This window comes from Oreochromis aureus, linkage group 9, assembly GCF_013358895.1.
Source record: "Oreochromis aureus strain Israel breed Guangdong linkage group 9, ZZ_aureus, whole genome shotgun sequence".
In the NCBI taxonomy this organism is placed as follows: Eukaryota; Metazoa; Chordata; class Actinopteri; order Cichliformes; family Cichlidae; genus Oreochromis; species Oreochromis aureus.
In genome coordinates, this window is record NC_052950.1 from 37,252,193 (window position 1) to 37,279,709 (window position 27,517).

The 27,517-nt window shown below is 41.9% G+C and overlaps 1 protein-coding gene across 1 annotated transcript in view; it reads right to left on the bottom strand.

Moving 5' to 3' along the window:
* The window catches only part of LOC116323494 (sodium channel protein type 4 subunit alpha-like), a 245,376-nt gene that overhangs the window by 166,110 nt on the left and 51,749 nt on the right, over positions 1-27,517 (bottom strand). The window contains exons 2-6 of the mRNA XM_039617215.1: positions 21,542-21,706; positions 21,243-21,386; positions 19,474-19,592; positions 3,558-3,647; positions 2,553-2,681 (exon numbers count right to left, since the gene is read on the bottom strand). Of these exons, the coding sequence (XP_039473149.1) occupies positions 2,553-2,681; positions 3,558-3,647; positions 19,474-19,592; positions 21,243-21,386; positions 21,542-21,664 (605 nt within the window). The 5' untranslated portion in view covers positions 21,665-21,706. The remainder of the gene's footprint in view (positions 1-2,552; positions 2,682-3,557; positions 3,648-19,473; positions 19,593-21,242; positions 21,387-21,541; positions 21,707-27,517) is intronic.

Below are 27,517 nucleotides of genomic sequence, written 5' to 3' on the forward strand. Positions count from 1 at the left end.
CACATGGTCCTGCTGCCACTGTCACATCAGCCGATCGTCACAGAGTGCATTCAACTTTCACAACCCATTGTTAGTTTTTCTGATCACCACATGAAACAGTTACCACAGCACCTTGGAAACTGGATTTTCCATTTTATACTGATAATATCATTTGCAACCAGAACCTGCACATTAGTGATCAGAGGATAGAGATATAGCATCAAGGCCCTGGATAAAAATGGACACAGTTTTTGGCTGAAGCACAGGGTAAAGGGCTGTCCAGAGGTCCAGTTCAAGAACTCCAGTTAGCTGAGGTGAAGCCTAGCAGCCGCCTGTGTCACCATCTACCTGTCAGTCAAAGAGGCCACGCCCCCAATAATGCAAACTTTAAGCCTTAACTAAATTGAAATGATTTTGCATCAGGCTGCAAATGTGTTTATTATGTAAATCTGAACATTTCAACATGAGTCTAGTCCAGGGGTCGGCAACCTGCGGCTCTTTAGTCCTTATAGTGCGGCTCCGGGTGGTTTGGGAAAATAGAAGAAGTATTTAGCTGAAGTGCATTTTATTTGTGTTTAGTTCTTTTTTTTTTTTAACTTGTAGTTCTAAATTGGAAGATTAGTGTGATTTTGAAATATAAATAAAATTATATTTCATCGCTCAAAATAAGCGTCGCACTCGCGGAAGCCGGTGTACCCGCTGAAACGCCGTGCATTTATCGAGACTTTCAACCCCAGGTAGGCCAATTATGGATCTGGATCCAAATTATGTCGGCAGCTGTTCTCCACCGTGAACTATGTTAAAAACAAACACCGCTCACGCCTCACAGATGACAGTTTACAGTCCTGCGTAAAGATGAAAGCCCCGATTAGCAGACGCTGTGAGCCGAGGTTTGGGACCAGAAGTCTCATTGTAAACATATCACGGCAGACCCGACGATGTTTGCATGAACATGCTTTTCAGCATCTCTTTATTGACCACTTTTCACACACGGTTGCTGTACGCATACAGCCGGCTGTAGCTTTTCAGCTCACAGCCCGACAACACAACAGCAGAGAGAGCACAGACTTTAAGGCGGCGAGGCGTGATTGCGGGTGCCGCTCAGGTGCGTCCGCCTCCCCTGCAGCGGCACTGCAGACCACGCCCCGCCACACACATTAACCAGGTAAAATACATATTTAGGCAGAATTTTGCTTTTTTTTTTTTCAGCAGCATAGTGCTTTTTTCCAATTACTTTTTAAAAGTCAGGTCAAGGCTCCAAAAGCCCAAAGGTGATATAAGGGAGGTGCTCACAACAGTTTTTGTTTGCTACATGGATCATTTTAGTTCAGCTGGGTGTCTTTGGTTTCGTTATATTTCTTTAAGAGCTCAAAATGTGTTAATTACATAAATAAAATGTAATTTTCTCTGTAGCACTTCATGGATTTTATAAGCAACACACCTTAGTTTCTCTGTGGATTCTTTTAAAAAGCAGTTAAAAACCTTTCTGTTCAAACAAGCCTTTTGTTGATCTATGTATTTTATATTCTTTACATTATTTACATTTGATCTTTTACATTGTGTATAATGTCTATTGATTGTATTGTTTATTTTAATATTTGTGTACAGCGCTTTGTGACTGCCTGTCTGTGAAAAGCGCTTAATAAATAAACTTTACTTACTTTAGTTGTTCACACAAAGCACAAAAAACAATATATACAGTGTTATCTTCATTTTAGATTTCAAAAAGTATTTGCGGCTCCCAGTGTTTTCTTTTGCGTGGAAACCGGGTCCAAATGGCTCTTTGGTTGTTAAAGGTTGCAGACCCCTGGTCTATGGGGACTGATTCACCTTTGGAGCCTCAAGTGGCCACTAGAGGAACTGCGGTTGTTGGCACTTGAACGTTGGCTGAACTTTAAGCCTGCTATGCTGACCTCAAAGGAACTTTTTGTAGTTTGTGTGGTGTCACTGATACCAAGTTTCCACCTCCTGCTCAACAGACAGACTGGTTGCAAATTTTTTTGTTTTCATTCTCATGTTATTTAATGAAGGGACAAAATGTCCTATGTGCTTTTCACGTTCCACAGATAAAACCCTGTGACTTTTTGGTCCATCGAGTTTCAGTGGTTTTCAGTAAACATAAACACGGTTTGCAGCTTTTCGTGCAGGTCTGCTGTGAGAGTTCACAATCCTAGAGTTATTCATAAAGACGCTGACCTCCATCTGCAGCTGTTCTACAGTCACTGAGAACAAACTGTACACGTAACCACGTGCAAATCCATCAGGGAGCCATTTGATTGGTCCCAAATTTATTCTAGAGTAGCATAAAGAGCCAGAACATCCAGGCAGAGTCATAAAGAACTAAGTTCAGACAAAATACTGTGTGAAAGTATACTCCGGAGAACTGGTGCTCTTTAAAAGGCAAGGGGTGGTCACAGCATTCAGATCCTCTCTCTGTACTGCAGTATGCAGGAAGTTAACTGATTAATTACAGCTGTTCATGGCATTCATTTATAACAACTCTCACTTTACTTTAGCGCTTAAGTCTTTTGAGCTTTTATATAATACTGCGCGTGTGTGTGTGTTTGACTCACGCCATGACAATGACGCTGAAGTCGAGCCAGTTCCACGGGTCCCTCAGGAAGGTGAACGGTCCCACACAGAAACCTCTGGCCAGGATCTTAATGAGAGACTCAAACGTGTAGATACCAGTGAAGGTGTACCTGAACGAGGGATGATAAAGTTTATCAGTATTGGAGGGGAAGGGAGTCATGTTGTGATGAAACAAAATGAAAAGGATAGAAAAGAAACAGCAAAAATAAAAGAAAGGATCACAAAAATAGAAAAAAGAGGAAGGATGAGGGCACAGAACTGGACAGTAACAAGGTAAAGGAAGAAAATACGACAAATATTTGTCCAGACGAAGAGCAAGGGCAGAAAGAAAGAGAAAGTTATGGATGTGTAAGAAGTGAAGGACAAAGAAAGACAAAATGAAGAAAAGAAAGAAAGCCTGACGGGTGGAAGAGAGAGCCAGGATAAATATTCATAAAACTCTCCACCACACATCCTTCACTTATTTATTTTGTCCCCAGAAACAAGTTGACCCGACTCGTGACAATTCAACCGTACAAAGACAGGCGGGAGCGCAGAGAGTCTGTCACGTTAGGCCTGACCGAGCAGCTGCAGCAGCAGCAGCCTCCACAGCTGGAAACCAGCGATGAACTACTGTACATTAAAGGGTCTGTTCACCAAAAATATGCATTTTTCTAATGATCCCTGAATGTGCTACAAAGGTAGCTTTAGTTTAAAAAACTCTGTCCTATTGAAATAAATGGAATTAAGTCCACAAAGCATCAAAGATGTGCTTTTACTTTTTGATTCAGCAGCAGTGCACTTTGAACATTAACAGCATATTAGTTTAAGGGTCTGTGACTGACACAAACAACACACCATTTACCTCTGTTACCTCGAATTACTTTGCAATAGCTACTACGACTTGAAAGAAATGTATATCCAGTCACATCATTGATAAAATGTGAATTTACATAAATCGCCTGTTGCTGATGTTAGAAGACAGAAAAGTTCTCAGGTGTACTTACTCCAGGTATTTGGCCCAGTACTCCGGCTCGGACATGGCCATGAAGCAACAGTTTGTCAGGATGGTGCACATGATGAACAAGCTGAATAACGTGAACAGGTTAAGGAATGAGAACATTTCACACCGGACAATAAACACTTTACATTTGGATCAAGTTCGATACAAAGCCCACGTTGTGGGGAGTGGAGAGAATTAGAGTCTAGTTAGTCGCAGCCAATATGGGAGTGACTCTTGCTACTGTGCCCGGGTCCTGCTGTCTTCTTATGTAGCCTGTTGTACATTATAGAGGGATTCCCAACAAGAAGTAGAAGTACTCCAACTTTTCAATATAACTTTAGCTTCGAGCTACACCTGTAAAAGTGGGAACTGTCCCATAATCCCATAATTTACTATAGTTGCTCCTGGTATACCGGTATATACGCCAGCATGTTACTGTATTAAACCCAACTGCTTTGACTGGGAAAAAATGGCTAACTGGTTACTTGTCACAGATGATTTAGTTTGTTTCCCGTGTGTGTCATTCAGAGGGAATGGTAGCTGATCAAAAGAGGCTCTCGGGAGTATCTTTTGGAGAGAAAACATGCCAAACACAACTATCTAGACAACATGGAAGTGGCTTGTTTGGCAGAGACTGGCAACCAGGAGAGTGAGCAGCACAGCCAACAAAGCTGAGGAGAGAAGCAGAATTATCAAGTGTATTACGTAAAAAAAAAACAAATCTAAAAGAGCAGATTGTACAACCGGAACATTTCTGTTTTCTACTAATATTTTTGTCTGTATGTTAAACTTCATGTTAAATAAGTTGTTTAGATACATATCATAAAGAAACAGATATTTTAATACAGGTAAGCAGATAAACCATCAGCTCCTCCCGTGTGTTTCAACCCCAACTTCCACCTTGATATGTGACTTTAATAAGGACCCAGTGAAACAGGCCTAGTGACCAGTCACCAACTCCCTAGCCTAGCAGCACCCAGTCCCCAACTGGCTGGCAGCTTGCTGGAGGTTGCTTGTCGTCAGGTGAAATTGTTCCCAAAAGCAACCAAAGAGGGCTTTGGTTGCTAGCAGATTGCTGCATTCATCAATAGCCTGTGTGAAGACATCAACTGCCGAGCGAGTTATTTGGAACTTGAAAAAAGGAACGCATTCTTGAAACAGAGAACGTTAGTCTTCAAACTAAAAGTTGTGTCACTGCCAACGGAGCCAACACATTTCAAAAGGTTTAACTTTTATTTTGAAAGCAAACATTTTCTATTCTTCCCTCGGAACCAGGCCGTCATCATTCGGTCTCTATGGTCTGATCCATATGATTTGGCCTCCATGGGGCCAAACCCACTAGTGGAATCCATCAGTGTTTTCAGAGCTGAAGAAGTCTCTCAGGCCTGAAACGCTGGAAACAATAAAGTACTGCCAACCACCTGTCAACCACAGGTCGGTAGCCAATGAGCATATCCTGGACAAGCCTACTTTCTGACATCTAGTATGATCAAAATGTGCTAAATTGACTTAATGTTTTCCACAGTATGACCTGAAATGAGTGACTGAGACCATGAACTCATCAGGAAAGTGTTTACAGAGGTTCCAACAGAGGGCCGTTTTCTACAGGTCTACAAGTGTTGTTGTACCACAGCTATCGCCCTCTGATGGCCTTAAAATGTAATGCAAGTTTAAGACACTTCTGTGTTGGTTTCCCTTTTCAGAACCAGAAATTACATTGATGCTTTATACTATAGGATTAGCAGGTGAAATGGCTAAATGAGAACATGGAAAGGCCTAAGATGCTGGAAATGATCAGGTAAAAGTGCAGAAAGCAGTTGAAGGCTAGTCGAAGTATGGCTTAAATAGCAGAGAGTACAAAGGATAGTTCTTGAGTTTGGCCCAGTTTTTGTCTATGTGTTACAAAGCTCTTGATAAACAGCCTGGATGGGATAAACAGTCAGATATTCTACCTCCAACAACCTTAAATTTGCAAATAGTCTTGTATAGTTTGTTGGCTGGGCAGAGGTCGAAGTTTAGCACAGAGAACAAAAGAGAACTGCGAGACAGTCAATTTAGTATACTTTTCTGTGATTTTCAGCTCTTAGTCAGTGCAGATAAAAGCAGCAGCTCAAATGTGAAATGGAAATGTCTTCAGTGTGAAGCTGGTGATCGAGGAACCGAGGCTTTTTGACTTGTTCCCTCATTGTGAGTCTCTCTGGAGTGTGTCAGCTAAACGCTTGAAATGTAAGTGTAAAAATGTCTCTTTTTGCCACAACATGCCGAAGTGATTTTACATGTGCTGTTTTTTTTAAATACCCTTCACTGATTTCCTATTAGGGCTTAAATAAAGATGAAGTGAACTGAAAGGCTGTGTCGAGTTAGCATGTGTGTTTCAGCGCTCCCCTCCGATGCCTGCCACATTCAATACAGCAAATTAATATGCCATTAACAGCGGCGATGGGAGAAAAGGCCCACTCTTGTCTAATCATCATATAATGGGGAGCAGTAACTTTCCAAACTGTCAGAAGGCAACAGTACATGTTAAATATCAGCTTCACCTGTCACGTTCAACACACCGCGCACGATGAGGTGGGAGAGACTTCATGAGACCTCGCTCAGCTGTCAATCACAGCTATAAATGAATCATAATTATTGTAATTTGGCAGAAGGAACATACTCCCTGTGTGAAAGCGGCCCAAACTCCAGCTGAAACTTGTTTGAGCGGCGGGGTAATTGTTGATTGAGTGCCGGCTGTAATGATGTTGCTGGAGCGTTGTGGCAGGCGGCGAGATAATACTGTTACCGATTGACAAACAACGCAAATGTCCCCCCACCGCCACCGCCACAGAGCCAGAAGCTAATTATGGGGTAATGATAGACCTGCTGTTATGGACCTCCCAGGCCACCATACCGGTAATATCATTATACCTCCCACACCCACCACGGGATCTGTCTTCCTGTCTATAATCTACCCCAGATTTATTTTTTCTCTCCTTCTTTCCACATTTGTCCGTCTCCGTCATTCTTCCTTCATTTTTTCTCTACTTCAGTTGAGCTGTCCAGTTAAACATATGCCACTGCCTGTCCTAAAGGCTTTTATTTTGAAAGAGGAGCTAGGAAGAGGAAATTCCATGAAACTAGAAGGATAAACTCAGAAAAGTTCCACAGCATGTCTTTTATCGTCTGTCTTCCTTCTGTCACCCCAACCGGTCGCAGCAGATGGCCCCGCCCCTCCCTGAGCCTGGTTCTGCCGGTGGTTTCTTCCTGTTAAAAGGGAGTTTTTCCTTCCCACTGTCACCAAAGTGCTTGCTCATAGGGGGTCATATGATTGTTGGGTTTTTCTCTGTATTTATTATTGTCCGGTCTTTAATCACAATATAAAACACCTTGAGGTGACTGTTGTTGGGATTTAGTGCTGTATAAATAAAATTGAATTGAACAGAAGAGAAAAGCAAAATTATCAACTATCATGATTAAAAAAATAATTATAAAAATGTAACTTTTAGTTGCCTCAAAAGCTAGTATATTAAAAAAAAAAGGGGCCTAACTTTGGTCATAACATATAAGAACAAATCATAATATTTTATGTAATATTGTAATATTGTGATATTATTGATTTGTTCTCCCAAGTCTTGATAATCAGGAAACAAAGAAAATAATTATTCTGATTGATATAAGTCCCCTCTTATACTCACTTTTCACCCATGACTGTTCACCAATCCACACCAGTAACACCATTATAAAATTTGCTGATGACACCACTGTCATAGGACTGATCGACAACAACAATGATTCAGCCTACAGAGAGGAGGTTCAGCATCTGAAGCAATGGTGTGACGACAACAACCTGCATCTGAACACAGCCAAGACCAAGGAGATGGTAATCGACTTCAGAAGAACAAAGCGATCTGAGCACTCTACCCTCTACATTGATGGGGAGGAGGTAGAAAGGGTAGAAAGCTTTAAGTTCCTCGGAGTCCACATCTCGGCTGACCTTACCTGGTCCACAAACATCTCCCACCAGGTAGGGAAAGCACAACAAAGGCTGTACTTCCTCAGGAAACTACGTCAGGCCCAATTACCCCAAAGACTGCTAGTAAACTTCTACCGCTCCACCATTGAGAGCCTTCTGACTTACTGCTGCACACTGTGGTTCAACTGCTGCACCGCGGAGGACAAGAGGAAACTGCAGCTGGTGGTAGTAAGTAAGTAAGTAAGTAAACTTTATTTATTAAGCGCTTTTCACAGACAGACAGTCACAAAGCGCTGTACACAAATATTAAAATAGACAATAAAATCAAAGGGAGGGCTGCAGAGCGGGCAATCGGCACTTCACTAACCCCCCTCAGAGACATCTATACTGGCAGACTTCAGCAGGAAGCCAGCATCATCATTAAAGACCCCTCGCACCCTGGACACTCACTTTTTTCCCCCCTTCCCTCTGGTAAACGCTACAGGTCCATCAGGTCGAAGACAAACAGACTCAACAGAAGTTTTTACCCACAGGCTGTCAAACATGCCCTACCTCCACCCTGATTGGAGGATAACTGCACTGCCAACACTCATGGACATTACACCTTATTTATAAATCGTATTTCTGTTTATACTTCAATGCAACCAACACCCCTACCTCTTTAAACTGTATTTATTATAACATTATTCAGTATAGTTCACACTCAATGTGCAATATCACTGATCACACTGCACCTCTCAATGCACCTGCTAGTTAGATGGCATGTATGTGTATGTATATAGATGTAAGTGTGTATGTGGAAATATGTGTGTGTATGCATGTACGGATGCAAATATGTATATATACATATATGTATGTATGTGTGTGTATGTTTGCAGGTGTATGTATAACTTGTACATATCTTTCTTGTGTAAATGTAAATTTGTCTGTTATTGTGTAAATACTTACGCTATTGTGTACTCCACACACATGGAGAGATGCCAAACTGCCTTTCACTGTTCTTGTAACAGTGACAATAAAAAGCTATTCTATTCTATGAATCACTCTTCCTTTCCAAAACGCAATTATCCAAAATATAGGGTGAGGGTTGGGTTACCAACTATTATGACTTGGACTTCAGAGGTTTAACAGACATGACTTTAAAGCTCACACAAATCCACAACAACAGCTCAGCTCCACCTCAGCAACAACACACAACAAACACAAGCCGGGGACTTATGGACTCACTTTGGTTCAACGTGAACACAATTAAAACACAACAGCACTGGAGCTGGTGGCTTCAGAGCAGCTCTGAGTCCCACAGCAATGCCTCATGGGATGCAAAAATCAAATGAGTGTCCTCGGGAGCAAGGCCCCATGGGAAATAACACGGTATGCCTTCAGAAAAACACAATCCCTGTATTCTAATATCACAGCGGTTCATGAGTGTATTTGTGTGTGTGTGTGTCCACCTCAAACAGCGGCTTGTCATAGTGGCGCCACTGTGGTCGGGCACAAATCCAGAACACACTTGATCACACACAAACACTTCTAAAGCACAAACACGTACTAAAACTCCACTTCAGCACCGCAGCTTGTACCCTTACATCGCGCCCCTCCTCCACACAACACACACTAATTTTTATTTCATCTCTCAGTACAACACACGCACGCACAGACGCCGTGGACATCAGCAGCGCCACACCTCCATCGATGACCTCTTGAACCCACTTATTCCCCTGACAACAGCAGCGTGTCCGCCAGCTCGACGTCTCTCAACACCAGCAGCCGCCTCCCACGGTAAAAATAGACGAGTGTGAGGTGAGGATAAGGGGGGTGGGTTGAGTTTTGGGTGTGAAGTAATAGCTGTCATGTTGGCCTGGCGTCTGGGGCCTGAGGCGGACGCCAGCGTGGAGCTGGTGCGCGGCGACGGGCCAAAAACCTGCAGCTGGAGCCTCTAACTCCTAAAGCACATCTGGATTCACATTTAGTATCAGCCCCTGCACTCAACTAAACAATCTATCTACAATGGAAGCAGCTATCATCTGCAGTCTGAAATTAACTAGATAAAATAAATCAGTATGTAGCCGAAAGTGCCTTAGAACTGCTATCCTCCTGATGTCCAGCAGGGGGCGAGTCTTTTGGTATGGAGCCTGCTGCTCAACTTAATCTCTGACCTCAGTGAATGCTCTCCTGATGAGTTTATGGCCTTAATCAGTAGTTGAAAGGCTTATTAAACAAAAATGGATGTTTCATTTGTAAATTATGATGCTATTTAGAGCAGAGTATGCTTAAAGATGGCATCATTCTCTTGGTGGCGCTGTCACTTGGTGTTCGCTCGCTTTGTGGTAGAGTATCACTTCCTGTTCCTGCTCAAACACAGTGGTGTTTCTGAGTAGCTTTTCTGCTTAGCAATTTAATTTAAATCTTTTGATACATCCCTTTTTCATAGTATAATCTCAAAGTGCTTCATCTGAATCACCCTTTCTGTGTACTCACTACCTAATTTATAGCCAAAGTATTCACTCACTGTCTCTTTACTGTTTCGCTAGCTTAGCTTAGCTCGTAGCCGACTCGTTAGCACCATGGCTACTTCACCTGTCCCTCCTGCACTTTCCTGCTCATTGTGTCAGATGTTTAGTTACTCCTCGGCCTCCTTTAGCAGTAATGATACCTGTAACAAATGTAGTATATTTGCAGCTCTGGAGGCCAGGATTACTGAATTGAGGCTCGGCCGCACCCTTCATTCACCCGTAGCTAGCCAGGCCCCTGTAGCTGGTGCAGCCAAAGATAGCGTGACGCCCGCTAGCTGTTCCCGGCAGACCCCAAGCAGCTGGGGAAAGATAGCGGCTGGGTGACGGTGAGGAGGAAGCATAGTCTTAAACAGAAGCCCCAGGTACACCACCAACCTGTTCATGTGTCTAACCGTTTTTCCCCACTCGGCGACACACCCGCCGGGGGTCAAACTCTGGTAATTGGTGATTCTGTTCTCAGACATGTGAAGCTAGAGACACCGGCAACCATAGTCAATTGTCTTCCAGGGGCCAGAGCAGGCGACATTGAAGGAAATTTAAAACTGCTGGCTAAGGGTAAACGTAAATACAGTAAGATCATAATTCACGTCGGCAGTAATGACACCCGGTTACGCCAATCGGAGGTCACGAAAATCAATATTGAATCGGTGTGCAACTTTGCCAAAACAATGTGGGACTCTGTAGTTTCTCTGGTCCCTCCCCAATCAGACCAGGAGTGACATGTTTAGCCGCATGTTCTCCTTAAATTGCTGGCTGTCTGAGTGGTGTCCCAGAAACGATGTGGGCTTCATAGATAATTGGCAAACCTTCTGGAGGAAACCTGGTCTTGTTAGGAGAGACGGCATCCATCCCACTTTGGATGGAGCAGCTCTCATTTCTAGAAATATGGACCAATTTATTAAACCCCCCAAAATATGACTATCCAGAGTTGGGACCAGGAAGCAGAGTTGCAGTCTTACACGCCTCTCTGCAGCTTCTCTCCTCCTGCTACCCCCCCAAAAACCCATCTCCATTGAGACTGTGTCAGCTCCCAAACAGACAAAAAACAAACTAAAAACCAGCAATAAACAACTTAAACATAAAAATCACAAAGAAAGAACAATACAGTATCCACATCTGAACCAAAGAGTAAAACAGTGAAATGTGGATTATTAAATATTAGGTCTCTCTCCTCCAAGTCTCTGTTAGTACATGACTTAATAATTGATCAACAAATCGATTTACTCTGCCTTACAGAAACCTGGTTGCAGCAGGATGATTATGTTAGTTTAAATGAATCAACACCCCCGAGTCATTCTAACTACCAGAAACCTCGAAGCACAGGCCGAGGGGCGGTGTGGCAGCAATTTTTCACACCAGCCTATTAATTAACGAAAGACCAAGACAGACTTTTAATTCATTTGAAAGCCTGATGCTTAGCCTCGTCCACCCCAGCTGTAAAACTCAGAAACCAGTCTTACTTGTTATCATCTATCGTCCACCTGGGCCTTACACAGAGTTTCTCTCTGATTTCTCAGACTTTTTATCTGATTTAGTGCTCAGCTCAGATAAAATAATTATTGTGGGTGATTTTAACATCCATGTAGATGCTAAAAATGACAGCCTCAACATGGTATTTAATCTGTTATTAGACTCAATTGGCTTCTCTCAAAATGTAAAAGAACCCACCCACCACTTTAATCACACTCTAGATCTTGTTTTAACATATGGCATAGAAACTGAACATTTAACAGTGTTTCCTGAAAACCCTCTGCTGTCTGATCATTTCCTGATAACATTTACATTTACAATAATTGATTACACAGCAGCGGAGAGTAGACTTTATCAAAGTAGATGTCTTTCTGAAAGTGCTGTAACTAAGTTTAAGAATATAATCCACCCACTGTTATCATCTTCAATGCCCTGTACCAACATAGAGCAGAGCAGCTATCTGAACGCTACTCCAACAGAGGTCGATCATCTTGTTAATAATTTTACCTCCTCACTACGTACGACTCTGGATACTGTAGCTCCTGTGAAAACTAAGGCCTCAAATCAGAAGTACCTGACTCCGTGGTATAATTCTCAAACACGTAGCCTAAAGCAGATAACTCGTAAGCTGGAGAGGAAATGGCGTGTCACAAATTTAGAGGATCATCATTTAGCCTGGAGAAATAGTTTGCTGCTTTATAAGAAAGCCCTCCGCAAAGCCAGAACATCTTACTATTCGTCACTGATTGAAGAAAATAAGAACAACCCCAGGTTTCTCTTCAGCACTGTAGCCAGGCTGACAAAAAGTCAGAGCTCTACTGAGCCAACCATCCCTTTAACGTTAACTAGTAATGACTTTATGAACTTCTTCACAAATAAAATTTTAATCATTAGAGAAAAAATTACCAATAATCATCCCACAGATGTAATATTATCTACAGCTACTTTTAGTACCATCGATGTTAAGTTAGACTCTTTTTCTCCAATTGATCTTTCTGAGTTAACTTCAATAATTACTTCCTCCAAACCATCAACGTGTCTTTTAGACCCCATTCCTACAAAACTGCTCAAAGAAGTCCTGCCATTAATTAATGCTTCACTCTTAAATATTGTCAAAGGAAAATCGTGTATTTTGTGATCAGCTAACATGACATGTATTCTTTTATTGATCATTAAGCACATGTCTACGTGACTTTTCACCTAGTAACTTGTGTGATGAACTTGTGCAGCTACTAACCGCTTCCTGTTTTAAAGAACATTTAGATGTAGAGAAGTGAAACCTCAGCTCTTTTACAAGAACATACAGATGTAGAAAAGGGGAAAAAACCCGCTGCTCTGAGTGATGTTGTTACCTTTGTAACACACACACACACACACAGAAACATCTTGTATAAATAAAGGACGCGGACAGTCATGAGACGCAGATCCTGCGTTTCATGACTGTCATGACCCTCGCGAGTTAAAGAAAATCTGCAGTGTTTGTGTTTTCTACCTCAGGTGTCTCAGCTGAATAAAGAACGGCAGGGTGATTTAAAGAAATCCCCTGTCAAATATGATCAACCTATCTCTAATAATCTGCTATGTACCACAGGCCTTCAAGCTGGCTGTAGTTAAACCTTTACTTAAAAAGCCATCTCTAGACCCAGCTGTCTTAGCTAATTATAGGCCAATCTCCAACCTTCCTTTCATATCAAACATCCTTGAAAGAGTAGTTGTCAAACAGCTAACAGATCATCTGCAGAGGAATGGCTTATTTGAAGAGTTTCAGTCAGGTTTCAGAGCTCATCACAGCACAGAAACAGCTTTAGTGAAGGTTACAAATGATCTTCTTATGGCCTCTGACAGTGGACTCATCTCTGTGCTTGTCCTGATAGACCTCAGTGCAGCGTTCGATACTGTTGACCATAATATCCTATTAGAGCGATTAGAACATGCTGTAGGTATTACAGGTACTGCACTGCAGTGGTTTGTATCATATCTATCTAATAGACTCCAATTTGTACATGTAAATGGAGAGTCCTCTTCACCCACTAAGGTCAATTATGGTGTTCCACAGGGTTCAGTGCTAGGACCAATTCTGTTTACATTATACATGCTTCCCTTAGGCAGCATCATTAGAAGACATAACATAAATTTTCACTGCTATGCAGATGACACGCAGCTCTATCTATCCATGAAGCCAGGTAACACACACCAATTAGTTAAACTGCAGGAATGTCTTAAAGACATAAAGACCTGGATGGCCGCTAACTTTCTGCTTCTTAATTCAGATAAAACTGAGGTTATTGTACTCGGCCCTGAAAATCTTAGAAATATGGTATCTAAGCAGATTCTTACTCTGGATGGCATTACCTTGGCCTCCAGTAACACTGTGAGGAACCTTGAGTCATTTTTGACCAGGACATGTCCTTCAACGCACATATTAAACAAATATGTAAGACTGCTTTCTTCCATTTGCGCAACATCTCTAAAATTAGAAATATCCTGTCTCAGAGTGATGCTGAAAAACTAGTTCATGCATTCATTACTTCCAGGCTGGACTACTGTAATTCTTTACTATCAGGATGTCCTAAAAACTCGCTGAAAAGCCTTCAGCTAATCCAAAATGCTGCAGCAAGAGTCCTGACAGGGACTAGAAAGAGAGAGCAGATTTCTCCTGTTTTGGCTTCCTTCATTGGCTTCCTGTTAAATCCAGAATTGAATTCAAAGTCCTGCTCCTCACATACAAGGTCTTAAATAATCAGGCCCCATCTTATCTTAATGACCTTGTAGTACCATATCACCCTATTAGAGCACTTCGCTCTCACACTGCAGGCCTACTTGTTGTTCCTAGAGTATTTAAAAGTAGAATGGGAGGCAGAGCCTTCAGTTTTCAGGCCCCTCTTCTGTGGAACCAGCTTCCAGTTTGGATTCGGGAGACAGACACTATCTCTACTTTCAAGATTAGGCTTCAAACTTTCCTTTTTGCTAAAGCATATAGTTAGGGCTGGACCAGGTGACCCTGAATCCTCCCTTAGTTATGCTGCAATAGACGTAGGCTGCCGGGGATTCCCATGATGCATTGAGTTTTTCCTTTCCAGTCACCTTTCTCACTCACTATGTGTTAACAGACCTCTCTGCATCGAATCATATCTGTTATTAATCTCTGTCTCTCTTCCACAGCATGTCTTTATCCTGTCTTCCTTCTTTCACCCCAACCGGTCGCAGTAGATGGCCCCGCCCCTCCCTGAGCCTGGTTCTGCCGGAGGTTTCTTCCTGTTAAAAGGGAGTTTTTCCTTCCCACTGTCGCCAAAGTGCTTGCTCATAGGGGGTCATATGATTGTTGGGTTTCTCTGTATTTATTATTGTGCGATCCACTGTACAATATAAAGCGCCTTGAGGCGACTTTTGTTGTGATTTGGCGCTATATAAATAAAATTGAATTGAATTGAATCTTCCTTCAGAGTGTGCCATGTCCTCGATGTGTCACTCAGTTCCTATTGCTCATGGCAACAAATGGAAACCAGACAGGATATGACTCATTGGTGCAGTTTAACCCTGACCAACATGAAGCCCGGTTGGATCTCAAGTGGTACCAACCAGTAAAACCAGTTGGGAAAAAGCTAACTTTCGTTCATTTTTAACTAGTAAAGGTTCACATCTAATGACGATATCTTAATTTCAATGCGATGTTCATTTCATATTACAGTGGAAACCCGACTTACGAAACAAATTCGTTCCAGAGGGTCTTTCGTAAGTCAAAATTTTTGTAAGTCGAAGCACCTTTTTCCATTGCCTTTTGTGTGAAAGTGTTTACAGAGTTCAAAAACAGAAAGCGTTTTTTGTGTAGACTTCTGTAGTCATTCTCCAACCACAGGCCTCGCCCCCTGGTGGCTACTAATAGAATATAGTTTTAAGACCCAGAAGCTGCATCTATCTTCCTGTTGAAAGCAGCTGAGCCAGAAGCTGACAGTGACGCTCGTCACATAAATGCCCCCTTTTCAGAGTCACTTAGACCTTTTCCTCATGACAGCTTGTAACAAAATCAGGATCAGCTGGGTGTGCTCAGCATTTTTACACACTCCACAGAGCATGAATGGATGGTAACTGCTCAATTACAATAGGCAGAGCACCTGTGTGTGGATTTTCCTTTAATTTGTCACATGTATATATACAATATGTATACTTCTGATATTTTTCACCACTTCTTAATTTTTAAATCCAAACTACACTCAGGCTTGCCTACAGGTGTTAAGAAACCACAACAAGGAAACATATTAAGAGCTCAAGGTCAAAGGTCGGCACTCCTCCAGGAACAAGCTCAGAGATTCGGTCAGCAGAGAGATTACAGTCACAATATTTCTGTGTGTGTGTGTGTCCCTGTGATGCCTGTATACTCACCTGTGTTTCTGTGTGTTTCTGTGTGTGCATGCGTGCCACCTTGATGAAGGCTGTGCAGTATTTACAGGCCATGTTTACGGCTCACCAGACAGCTCAAGATGATATCTGGCTCAGAAATACGACCGACAGTACGAGCCCTCCGATTCTCTCTCTCTCTCTCTCACACACACACACACACACACACACACACACACACACACACAGGCAGTTGACATGATCGCTTAATATGCTGTCATTACTGTGCGTGTGCCTGGAGACCGTCCAGCTGTGGGACCCAGTATAAACTCATCACAGGAGGATGTAAAGGGACGTCTGCCCATTTAAAGCAGCCAAACAACGATTACGCTGCTAATGTCTCCTACAAATATCTGATGACTATTGGTATGCAGACCTGTAATATCCTGCATAAATATATTTTGATAAAAGTGAAGCTATTTTATGTATTTTTATAAAATAAAAATTCTATTTATTTCACATTAATAATTTACGTTTGTTTAACTTTTTCCATACAGCCTTTAACAGCCCCTTTATTTTTGTTTTTCTGCTTCCATTTTCTTGTAATGAGAAAAGGTCTAATCTGAAATTAAAGAGGTTTGAGCACAGAAATGCAGAAATTGACCTTTAGCTGAATAAGTCAAGGTATTCACTTTATTCATAAAAGGCCTCCCCTGACTGTTTACAGCCAGACCTGACATCGTTAAGAACCAGCTTAACACAGACTTTGTGTAGACCAACCTGTTTAGCCCAGGATCATCTTAGTGGTCTGAAACCAGACGTCACTTTTGGACCGGCTAGCTGGCTTGGCTAGCAAAAAGCATCTGCTTTTAACTGATATTAATGAGGATGGCAGTTTTTAACTAACCTAACTGAAAAAAATCATCTGAACTACAGACGGCAAACACTTGCTTCGTTTAGCTTTACACATCTGTGAGTTAAGCTAACAGATATTTTAATCGTACGCAACTTTGATTACAGTGAAATATGGAACATTTTTGAAAGCTATGAGAAACTTAGTGCCTTACATAACAAGATAAGTTTACTAACACAGCTGGGATATTCAAATGTAAGGGGAGTATCCATATCTGGGACCATGGGGTGGCACAGTCCCCCACCACACGCAGCAACCTCCACTCCTTCCAAACATATGGTTCTGCCCCACCAAATGATCCCTACACCCAGGGGTCGGCAACCTGCGGCTCTTTAGTCCTTATACTGCGGCTCCGCGTGGTTTGGGAAAATAAATTAGAAGTATTTAGCTGAAGTGTATTTTATTTATGTTAGTGCTTTTTTAACTTGTAGTTCTAAATTGGAAGATTATTGTGATTTTGAAATATAAAAATAAAATTATATTCTATTATTTTTTTCATCGCTCACAATAAGCGTCACACTCATGAGCTTGGTGTACCCCTTGAAACGCCGTGCATTTATCGAGACTTTCAACCCCAGGTAGGCCAATTATGGATCTTCGGATCCACATTATGTCGGCAGCTGTTCTCCACCGTGAACTATGTTAAAACAAACACCGCTCACGCCTCACAGATGACAGCTTACAGTCCTGCGTAAAGATGAAAGCCCCGATTTGCAGACGCTGTGCGCCGAGGTTTGGGACCAGAAGTCTCATTATAAACATATCACGGCAGACCCGACGATGTTTGCATGAACATGCTTTTCAGCATCTCTTTATTGACCACTTTTCACACACGGTTGCTGTACGCATACAGCCGGCTGTAGCTTTTCAGCTCACAGCCCGACAACACAACAGCAGAGAGAGCACAGACTTTAAGGCGGCGAGGCGCGATTGCGGGTGCCGCTCAGGTGCGTCCGCCTCCCCTGCAGCGGCGCTGCAGACCACGCCCCGCCACACACATTAACCAGGTAAAATACATATTCAGGCAGAATTTTGCAAATATCTATTTTTCATTTTTCAGCAGCATAGTGCTTTTTTTCCAATTATTTTTTTAAGAGTCAGGTCAAGGCTCCAAAAGCCCAAAGGAGATATAAGGGTGGCGCTCACAACAGTTTTTGTTTGCTGGATCATTTTAGTTCAGCTGGGTGTCTTTGCTTTTGTTATATTTCTTTAAGAGTTCAAAATGTGTTGATTACATAAATAAAATGTAATTTTCTCTGTAGCACTTCATGGATTTAAGCAACACACCTTAGTTGTTCACACAAAGCATAAAGGTAAAAAACAATATATACAGTGTTATCTTCATTTTAGATGTCAAAAAGTATTTGCGGCTCCCAGTGTTTTCTTTTGCGTGGAAACCGGGTCCAAATGGCTCTTTGGGTGTTAAAGGTTGCAGACCCCTGCCTACACCGTTACACCAGAGCATGAATAGGACCATTAGGAATCAGAGTACATTTACTTCAGTATTTGACTGACATTAACTATTTTCAACTGAGTAGTACGGTTGTGTTCTCATTGACTGTTTTCAGAGGAGCTGCCCTCTTCTGGCACGTTTCATATGTTTCCAGCAGGTATGCAGAATAATGAGTTTTGATTTACAGTGAAAGCATGTTAGCATTAGGTCTGCTATCCTTCAACATAACATAAGCTGAGCCGTTAGCATACCACCCATCACACAGACTTTGTGTACGCTGACCTGTCAGCACAGAGCTGGACCTTTAAACCTTTATCTCACACCTCTGCGTGCCAAGCCCACATGCATACGCGATATGTATACTTTGACTTTTTGTGGTGCCAACCGACCAGCAAATTAAACAAACACCAGGAAGCTGTCCCTTACCACAGACCCCAATGTCTTTTATCTTTAAGGACCTTACATGCATGGCTGTACAATCAATGCTCACATAACTGCCCAGCAAATTCTGTAACAAGCAGGAGCATAATAAATACTTATCACCATCAGTGCAACTGGTATTGTTGTTGTGATTAGCTCTTGTACCTCTAAAATAAGGAAACAATGACAAATCCACCTAACTCTGTTCAACAACCTGAAATCCAATACTACCAATAAATACCCACATATAACAATCATTAAAATCCTTATTTAATTTATCTATTTGTTTGTTTGTGGTGTGACTGGACTTTGTTTAAGAAAAGCAGCAGAGACTAAAATATTATCTTCAAATCTCTTGGAGCCTACATTTCCCATGATGCAACCTTGTCTTAGACCCTCCTGCCCTTTAAACTTCAGTGACTTGTAGTTTGTATCAATAATATTTATTTTCTGATCAATTTGAATATTTTCTGACTTTAATTTGAATATTTTCTGATAAGGATGAAGCTAAGCTTTTCTGACTCTGTAATCTTTACGTGTGAAACGATGCTTGATGGTCTCTTTAAAAAGGACCCCGTGTTGATGGTTGTGATCAAAATAAAACAGTATCCGAGATATCGCTGCCCCGTCAGTCACAATGAGACGCAGTGAAGCACAGACGAAGGCAAAACAACAACCACAACAACTGCTTCTGTTGCCGTCAGGGTGGCCTGGCTTCTCTCACACAGCATCCTTCAGCACACACTGAAAGCACTGGAGGCTCCTCTGTAACTGACCTCTGACCCCCACCCGCAGCCATTTCCCTGCAGATCATAAGACGAGTACAGACAGTAGCATCAGAGTTTGTGTACTTAAGGATATGAGTGCACGAGGATCTTGATGGCGAGTCTCCGGATGGGGTGGAAGGGGCTGAAGATGTAGAGGGCGGATGTGGCACTGAAACGGAAGATGGCCTTCCCTTTGTTCAGGACTATGAAAGTCTGCAGGAGAACCAGACAGAAAAATACATAAATACACAGATTTTATTAATAATGCACTGTGCTGCCATAAAAAGGCGCTAAAGCAGTGAACCAGGGAGCCAAGGCCTCCATTTTTATTCCCTATAATTTAGTTCTAAATAATATGGGTGCAATGTCTTGGGTTTGTGGTTTTACGATGGGTAAACTGTTCATCTCCATGGCTTTAAGATTTTTTCATGTATAATCTTTCTGTAAGTAATGAAATGATTAATCTACTTTAAATTATGTTAGTACTCTGAAATGTAACCAGCGATAACATCTGATACATCTAGTATTTTCTATAACAGTAGATTTGCAGTTTAGTTTATATAATTTCTGAGAATAGTATCTAGATTATTCCTGGCAGGCTCTATAATGTGTGCAGTCCCTGTTTTGGAGGCTGGCTCCAGGAGTTAGTCAGTCCCAAAAACTGAATAAGACCTGGATGAGCCACCGTCTGGTTTGGAGGTCTGTAGCTAATGCTAACATACTTAGCTAGAGAAAAGCATATTGGCTAATTAGAGCTAAATAATGCTACAGCTACATCTACAGAGGGAAAACAGTGGCTGGCAACTGCAGAACAACCAACATTATCAAAGCCACATGGAATAAATGTTTAAGCTAAATGACTTTTAAATGCTTAAAGTGACTTTCACCAAGACGCCAATAAAGTGGCAACAGGATGGAGTCAGTGTGCTATCAGTCTGTTTCCATCAGTTTGTGATTGAAGGGGCTTAAGTTGGCAATTACATCCAATCAGTTTGTGATAAAACCATGTTTAACTGTGAAAAACTGGCAAAAATCACAGTTTTGTTACGATGTGTTGCAAATCTCAATATACATACAAAAAACAATTCACATTAGCTACTCACAACCAGAACTTCATACATCTGAGACAGAGGTTATTTTCTGAGACCCTCAGGAGGAAGCTCAGAAAATAACCAACCAATCGAGACCTATTTCAAAGAGATATGTCGCAGATGAGTTGCGCTCATCGATGCAGATTGATTCCGACCGACTGAAACATGTTGAAGTCTGTTAGACGGCACTTATTTCCAAACCTTCGCCAATCTGTCTGAGAGCTGTTCCCAGAATCAGGAAAAATTCAGTGCAATCACTGAAAAACCACCAATTTTTCCCAATCACAGGGAGGTTATCCTCCTAGAGTGTCTGCGCCATCGCAGACTAAAAAATAATAGAAATCCACTCCAAAACCAAAGCATGGACTTCTGGGATGGTTTGAATCTCACATCAACCCACGATTTTAGTCAGATAGCTTATCAAATATAACTAAAGAGAATAAAAAATGACTTCCACCTGCTTCTTTGTGGAATCGATCAGCTTTGACTAAATATTTTTGGTTACATGAAGTCTGAAGTTGGCTGACTTGTCCTATTTACATGGTTAAGTCCCCACAACATTACCATGTAAACAGATTTGTGAACAATCCAGGACACACACACACACACACACACACACACACACACACACACACACAGAGACTAGGTAACTCTCCTGCGGTCCTCAGAGAACTGGGCTTCGAAAGACTTCATCTATCTTCCAGAGATCCTCTCCAACAGCAGAGAAGGTGCTTCCAGAAACACACACACCCTTTCTCTCTGGGTGACCTACCCTCTTGTCTTTGAAGTAGTATGGGTCGATGTCTTCCAGTGGAACGCCCACCAGATGAGATGGGATGTCAGCGAAGATGCGCGGCAGCTGTTTTCCTGCCTCCAGATCGGGCCGGGGCCGGGGGAGCTCCACGTCGCCCAGGTCCTGACGCACACACAGACACACAAACCACATCTGAAAAATCTCACATCTGTCTGCTGATACCGCCTCACTTCTTTATTTCCATGTTTACCCTCCAGCATCTCGTTGCACTTGTGTGAGCTGTGTGTGTGTGTGTGTGTGTGTTTGTTTTGACGCACCTCCTGGTAGTGTTTTTTGCGTCGGGCCTCCTCCTGGGCGATGCGCTGCTCGATGGCCGCCAGGGAGTCCGGCGTGAAGCGCTGAAAGCTCTCTGGTCCCATTGGAAACACACAGCCAGCCATCTTCTCATCCTGATCCTGCTGCTGACTGGCCCAGTATACCAGCTGCACACACACAGACATACACACACACGGGACACACACACACACACACACACATGGGACAGAGGTTAGCTATGAAAAATGACTTCCTACTTTAAACTTCCAGTTTGAACATAGTAATCTAATCTTTTGTAACCCACAACCTGCTGAATCAAATAGAACACACTTCAACCCACTGTCACCAAAACCCAGCGGAGCTGCTGGAAGCATCAGGATGATACTCGTTCACCAAGTCGCAGGAAAAAGAAATGCAAAGCATTTCATGTTGTAGCAGTTCAGCAAATCAAAATATAAATCGATCCAGTTGTGCTGTATACGATTATGTTTGAACTAAACAAAATTTAAACCAGTGCATGTTTGCAAACATCAAAAATATCGAGATGACACCAAGTATTTCAGATATTTCTTAAACATTTCAATGTTGAGTCCTCTCCAAAGTTTGCAAAAGGTTTAATGGTTTTAATAGTATTTAATTATTTTAATTGTAATCCGCATTGCAGGAATGTTTGCTTTAAAGGAGAAAATGAGAAGAAGAATCAGCGCAGGATAAAGGAGGAGGAAAAGCCGACGTGGGAGAGGAAAACGAAACAAGGGGACGAAGGAGAAGATGGAGGAACAACAGAAGAAGCAGAGAGTGAAGGAGGATGAGATAAAGCAGATCCATCTTCTTTAACCAGCTGAAGACTCGTCTCTCTGTTTATGTCTCTTTAGTACAGAATTGTTTATTTTATTTAATTGATTCATTCATTTATTTTAGCTCAGATTGAATCAGAGTAGCTTCTACTTTACAGCAAGATTATTATGATTATTGTTATTTTCAGCTTTTATATAAAAATATCAACTAAACAAAACTGCAAGTGCTGAAATTAAACCAAAATATGAAATTCATAGACTGAAAAGTAAATCAGCCCAAATCAAAATCTGCTGACGTCTCACATACAGTCAGAAAAAAAACAGCTGACTGACCACCAGAAAAACATCCACGTGTTTTGTTATGAATCATAATGTTTCCCAATATTAACGACTATGAATCTCAGAGCAGCTGTTTGTAAAGAGGTCACTGAGCATGCTCAACATCCAGCTTACTGTGTTTACCACTGTGGGATTACTCACTTTAGTTTTGGCCTGTACATAATTTTCACATCGCCCATTTCAGCTTCACTTTAAATAATCATTGGTATGCATAGCATAAACTTGCCAAGCACATTACAATTAAGGACTATAACACTGTAACATCCATATTTTATGTTAATAGAGCTGCAAACTGCGTCAGTGCTGATGCAGAGACTTCAGTAAAGAAGTCAAATAAAAGCGGCCTCCCTCTTTAGGTCTAAACTAATGATAGCAAACACTTGTTGAGTATATTTTGAATCCTCGAGTCATGAGCCGAGGAGCGTTTGATTTGAGTGCCTGGAGTGTCTCTGGGCGTCGGGACGGAGCTGTGATTGAACGGCCTCGTCACTCGCAGGATGATTACGTCCTCTGAGACGGCGTTCTGCCGCTCAGGACGGCCCCAGCTTCACCTCGCTCATCATTCAGCGGCCGCTCGGGCCCTTTGAAAGGGCAGCAATCAGCCTGAAAAACTCTCCACGATCGACTCCGACCTGATGAAGCTCAATCACACCTGCCCCCCCCCCATCCTCCCGCTCTGCTCCACACCTCCACGATGTCAACAGCTGCACGAGGTGTTTTACAAATAACCAGTTATGACACCACTGTATGGAACACCGAGTCAACAGGAACACAATTTTCTATTTTGATCCATTTTACATATTTAGTCCAGTTCAGACAATCACACTGCTCGTTTTTCCCTTTCTACATGATGGCGGCCTGTTTCCATGAAGACACAATCCCAGTTTGCGATGGAAGAACCGGACTGGTCTGCACAGAGCGCCAACCTCAGCTTTATCAAACACGCCAACTGATCGCTGAACAAAGGCACCAGACCTCATCAACAGGCTGCATGGAGGCAAATCCTCGATGAAGAAGAAAGAAAGCCAGAGTCCAATCCCCTCCCCGTCAATCAATAAATCAATCAAATACTTTATTGATCCCTGATGGGACCATTCACAGCAAGCAAGGACAGCAGGACATTAAACAATTAACTCACAGACAGCAGACAGACGAAGCAAATTTACACTGAAGGCATTCAGATATAGAAGCAGCAGCGCTCTTAGGGACGTTATTTCATTCCTTCATCACTGCAGAGAAGAACCCACGCATGTTTTACGGTAATATGTAAAATAATTAAAGCTAAATATTATTACGCAGTCAACGAAGGAGGAGGCATTACATAAATATAGATGAGTATCCTCCTTTCTGATCCGGAGGACTCTGCAGGTCTGCCAACCTCGACTTGTGATTGGTCACAGGGGGAACGGACCCAAACAAAGGATGCAGGATGCCAGAGCTGGACATGAATCAGGTTTTAATCTTTATTACAATCCAGCCTGTTAATGATTAATGAAAACAAGATAATCAGGACTGCTCCATGTAGCTACCACACGGCTCCACCCACACACACAGCTGCCCTTTCCAAGGGACGCGCCGCAAGTCTCGGCCTATCTCCCAGACAAACTCCAGCATTTATGATAATGCTTTTTGCCATAACTGAGCTCCCCTATAGGAGGAAAGAATATTTAAAAAAACAAACAAAAAAACTCTCTAACATCACATTTAGACTGAGGGAAGTCAGTGAGGCAAAGAAAAGGGGAAGGAGGGAAAAAACAAAGAAGACAAGGTCCTTGAAATAGAAATAAAGTAGGACTAAATGCTGAAAAATGTGTAACAGGAATATATAAGAGGAAAACTCTTTTTGGCTCTTTTGAGGCTTTTAAAAGAGTCTGTTCAGGCAATAGCATCCATGTGGTTGGTGAAACTAAATCTTTGGGTTTGTCTTTTCACCTTTCATCCACCTCACCAACTTATTTTTAATGACGTATACGTTTGTATTTGCTCCTGCTTTTTTCCAGCTATACACCCATTTAAAGTATGTTTAATAAAACAGATCAAATTCATCGTTTATAGTTTAGCTGTAAGCTGAAACCAGTGGAGTGAAGTCTGCACGAGTCCACCAGGCCTGCCCAGGGACTAATGTGCAGGTTGGAGAGAACTGTTTTCTGCAAGAAGGTCACTGTGGTGCAGTTATATTGAAAGAAAGCTAAAGACAAGAAAACACACTCACACATGCATAGAAAGCATGCTATTTGTGTGGTGTTTTGTTTCCATGTATAGAGTCTGATAATTATGGGAAGTCGAGATAATGAAGTGTAGACCAACAATAGAGTCTCATTAAACTCAGAAACGGGGCAATCGAGTATAGGGTTACACTGAAGGAGAGAAAGAGAGAGACTGACTATAAGATTACACTGAGAGTTTGACAAGAGCAAGACTGACAAAGTGTGAGTGTGTAACAGGTCTGTGTGTGTGTGTGTGTGTGTGTGTGTGTGTGTGTGTGTCCAGACCATCTGCCTTGGATCCTAATTGAATGATTAGACAGGCCTCGTTTTTCAACCCTTCATGCATTTATTCTTCACAGCTCCCAAATCTGATTTCTGAAGAGCGTGTGTGTGTACGTGCATTCACGTGTGTGTGTCCACATCAAAGGAAGATCTAGCTCTGTTTTCCATTCTTATCAAAAGCTGTCATCCACTCAGTCTCTGTCACACACACACGTATGCCAACTACCATAGGTCCCGATGAGCTGCTCGGTCCTGGTTTCCATTTGACTCCATCACTTGGTCACGTACACGTGTATTGGTATCATAAGATTTGTTGGCCCTCCCAGCTGAAACAATAAAATTCCCCAGGTTGAGTTGTGAAAGATCAGCGACACTGAAAGATGACAAAAAGGCTGGAAAAGCAAATAAATCTTAAGTTTGTCTTCTCAAACTGGTCTCACAAGAAAACCATAAATCATCACGAAAAAGGACCCAAAGTTGTCTCATGTTCATGGACGCAAATGAATCCTTTTTATTTGTCACAGTCAGCAGGAATTTGTAAGAAATCTATTTGCATAAGAAGTAAATTCTGTGTCTGCAGGACCCATGTTGTACAGAACCTAACCCACTCATATTTATTGTCTACCCTGGAAAACAGTGATGCATCTCAAAGTTAGAGGAATACTGTTGACCGGACCACAGAAATTGGCAGCCAGTAACTCCATGAAGAACCTTAAACCACACAAAACCATGACCAATGAGAGGTGGGTAACTGAAGCTACTACCTTAAATACATTTATGGATACCATCCATAAACCCTCAGCTAAAGCAATGTGGGACAAGCAAATCAGGGTCTTTGTTTACAGAGCTTAACCTTCAAGCCTGCCCCAACCCAAGCGAGATAAGATGGAGCTCTGCAGTAGTACAAGTCTACCAGACCAACGTCGTGAAAAGCAAGTCGATCGGGAAGGTCAGCCTTATCTATTCAGACCCTCAGCTCTGGTCATTAGCTCACAGTAGTGACCAAAAAACGAGAATGTGACTTGGCTGTAGTGGAGCTAATTTATAGAGTTGGATGTCTCGAGACCGGTCTTGGTCTCGAGACCACTTTTACGTGGTCTTGGTCTTGTCTTGGTCTCAACGGACTTTTGTCTTGTCTTGGTCTTGGTCTCGCTGTTTCGATCTTCCGTTCTCAAATCGACATAGTGTTCCGGAGATTTGGAGTCAACCATTAGCGGAGCGGGGGGGTGGCTTACTGGGCTTAAGCCCGGGTCATTTTTTCAGAAGCATGGGGCACCGTCGTAAATTCCCCCTAATTTTGGTATGATCCGAGCTCAGGCACTAGGCGACTGAGCACAGCACGCATGTGAGCGAGGGGGGAGAAGCTGCTGCCTGCGAGTTTGCTGCAGACAGAGGACAGCTTAAGTTTGACCAGGTACCAAAGCAAATCATTCGTACTGAACTAATAATGTAAATATGACGGTGTATCACAAAAGATTGATATCAAACTGATCAGTTGGTTGCGTTACTTGCTCTTCGAGTGAATCAACAAATGGATAAATAAAAAGCCGAACAACAATGCTGATTTTTAGAGAGTCTTAGCCTACATTTCATGTTTTCAGTTGTTACCCTCCACGGCTAAACAAACTCTCTAAATCGGTTTCAATTGTGTACTGATGAACACAACAATGGACATAAGAAGCTTCTTTCAAAGAAAAAACTCAGGTAGATGTTATTTTATATATTATGCTTTGTATGTTGTTCAGTATATTTCTATGCAAAACAAGAGGAATTTTCAACACAGCAGTATATTCACAGATGAAACCAGATATTTACATACACTTTAGGTAGAAAACATAAAAACTATTTTTACTGTTAAACATTAATTTAGAGTAAACTTTTGTTTTAGATAAATAAATGTTGAAATATCTTTTGAATTAGTTTAATGACAGAATAAAGAGAGACAGAGCTGTCTATTTTTATCCCTTTCATCAAATTTAGGAGAACATATACACCAAGTTTATTGTTAATTAATAAGAAAAACTCCAGACATTCCATTCTGAGCTTAAGAAGCTTCTGATAGGTTAGTAGAGTCCATGTGAGTAAATTGGTGGCACAGCTGTGGATGCATATAAGGCAAAACACAGAGCCTGTTTCTGTGACATGTGAAAATCAAGAGATGTCAACCAAAACACCAGGAACAGAATTGTGGAGCTCCATAAGTGTGGCTCAATTTTGAATACAATTTGGTGCCATTTGCAATTAAGAAATACATATAGTTTTTCTCTTTACTCTTAAAGTTAACAAATATGTTTTTTATATTTATCAATCTAAAAAAATAAACATTTAGTCTGATTTGATGTTACAATTAAAA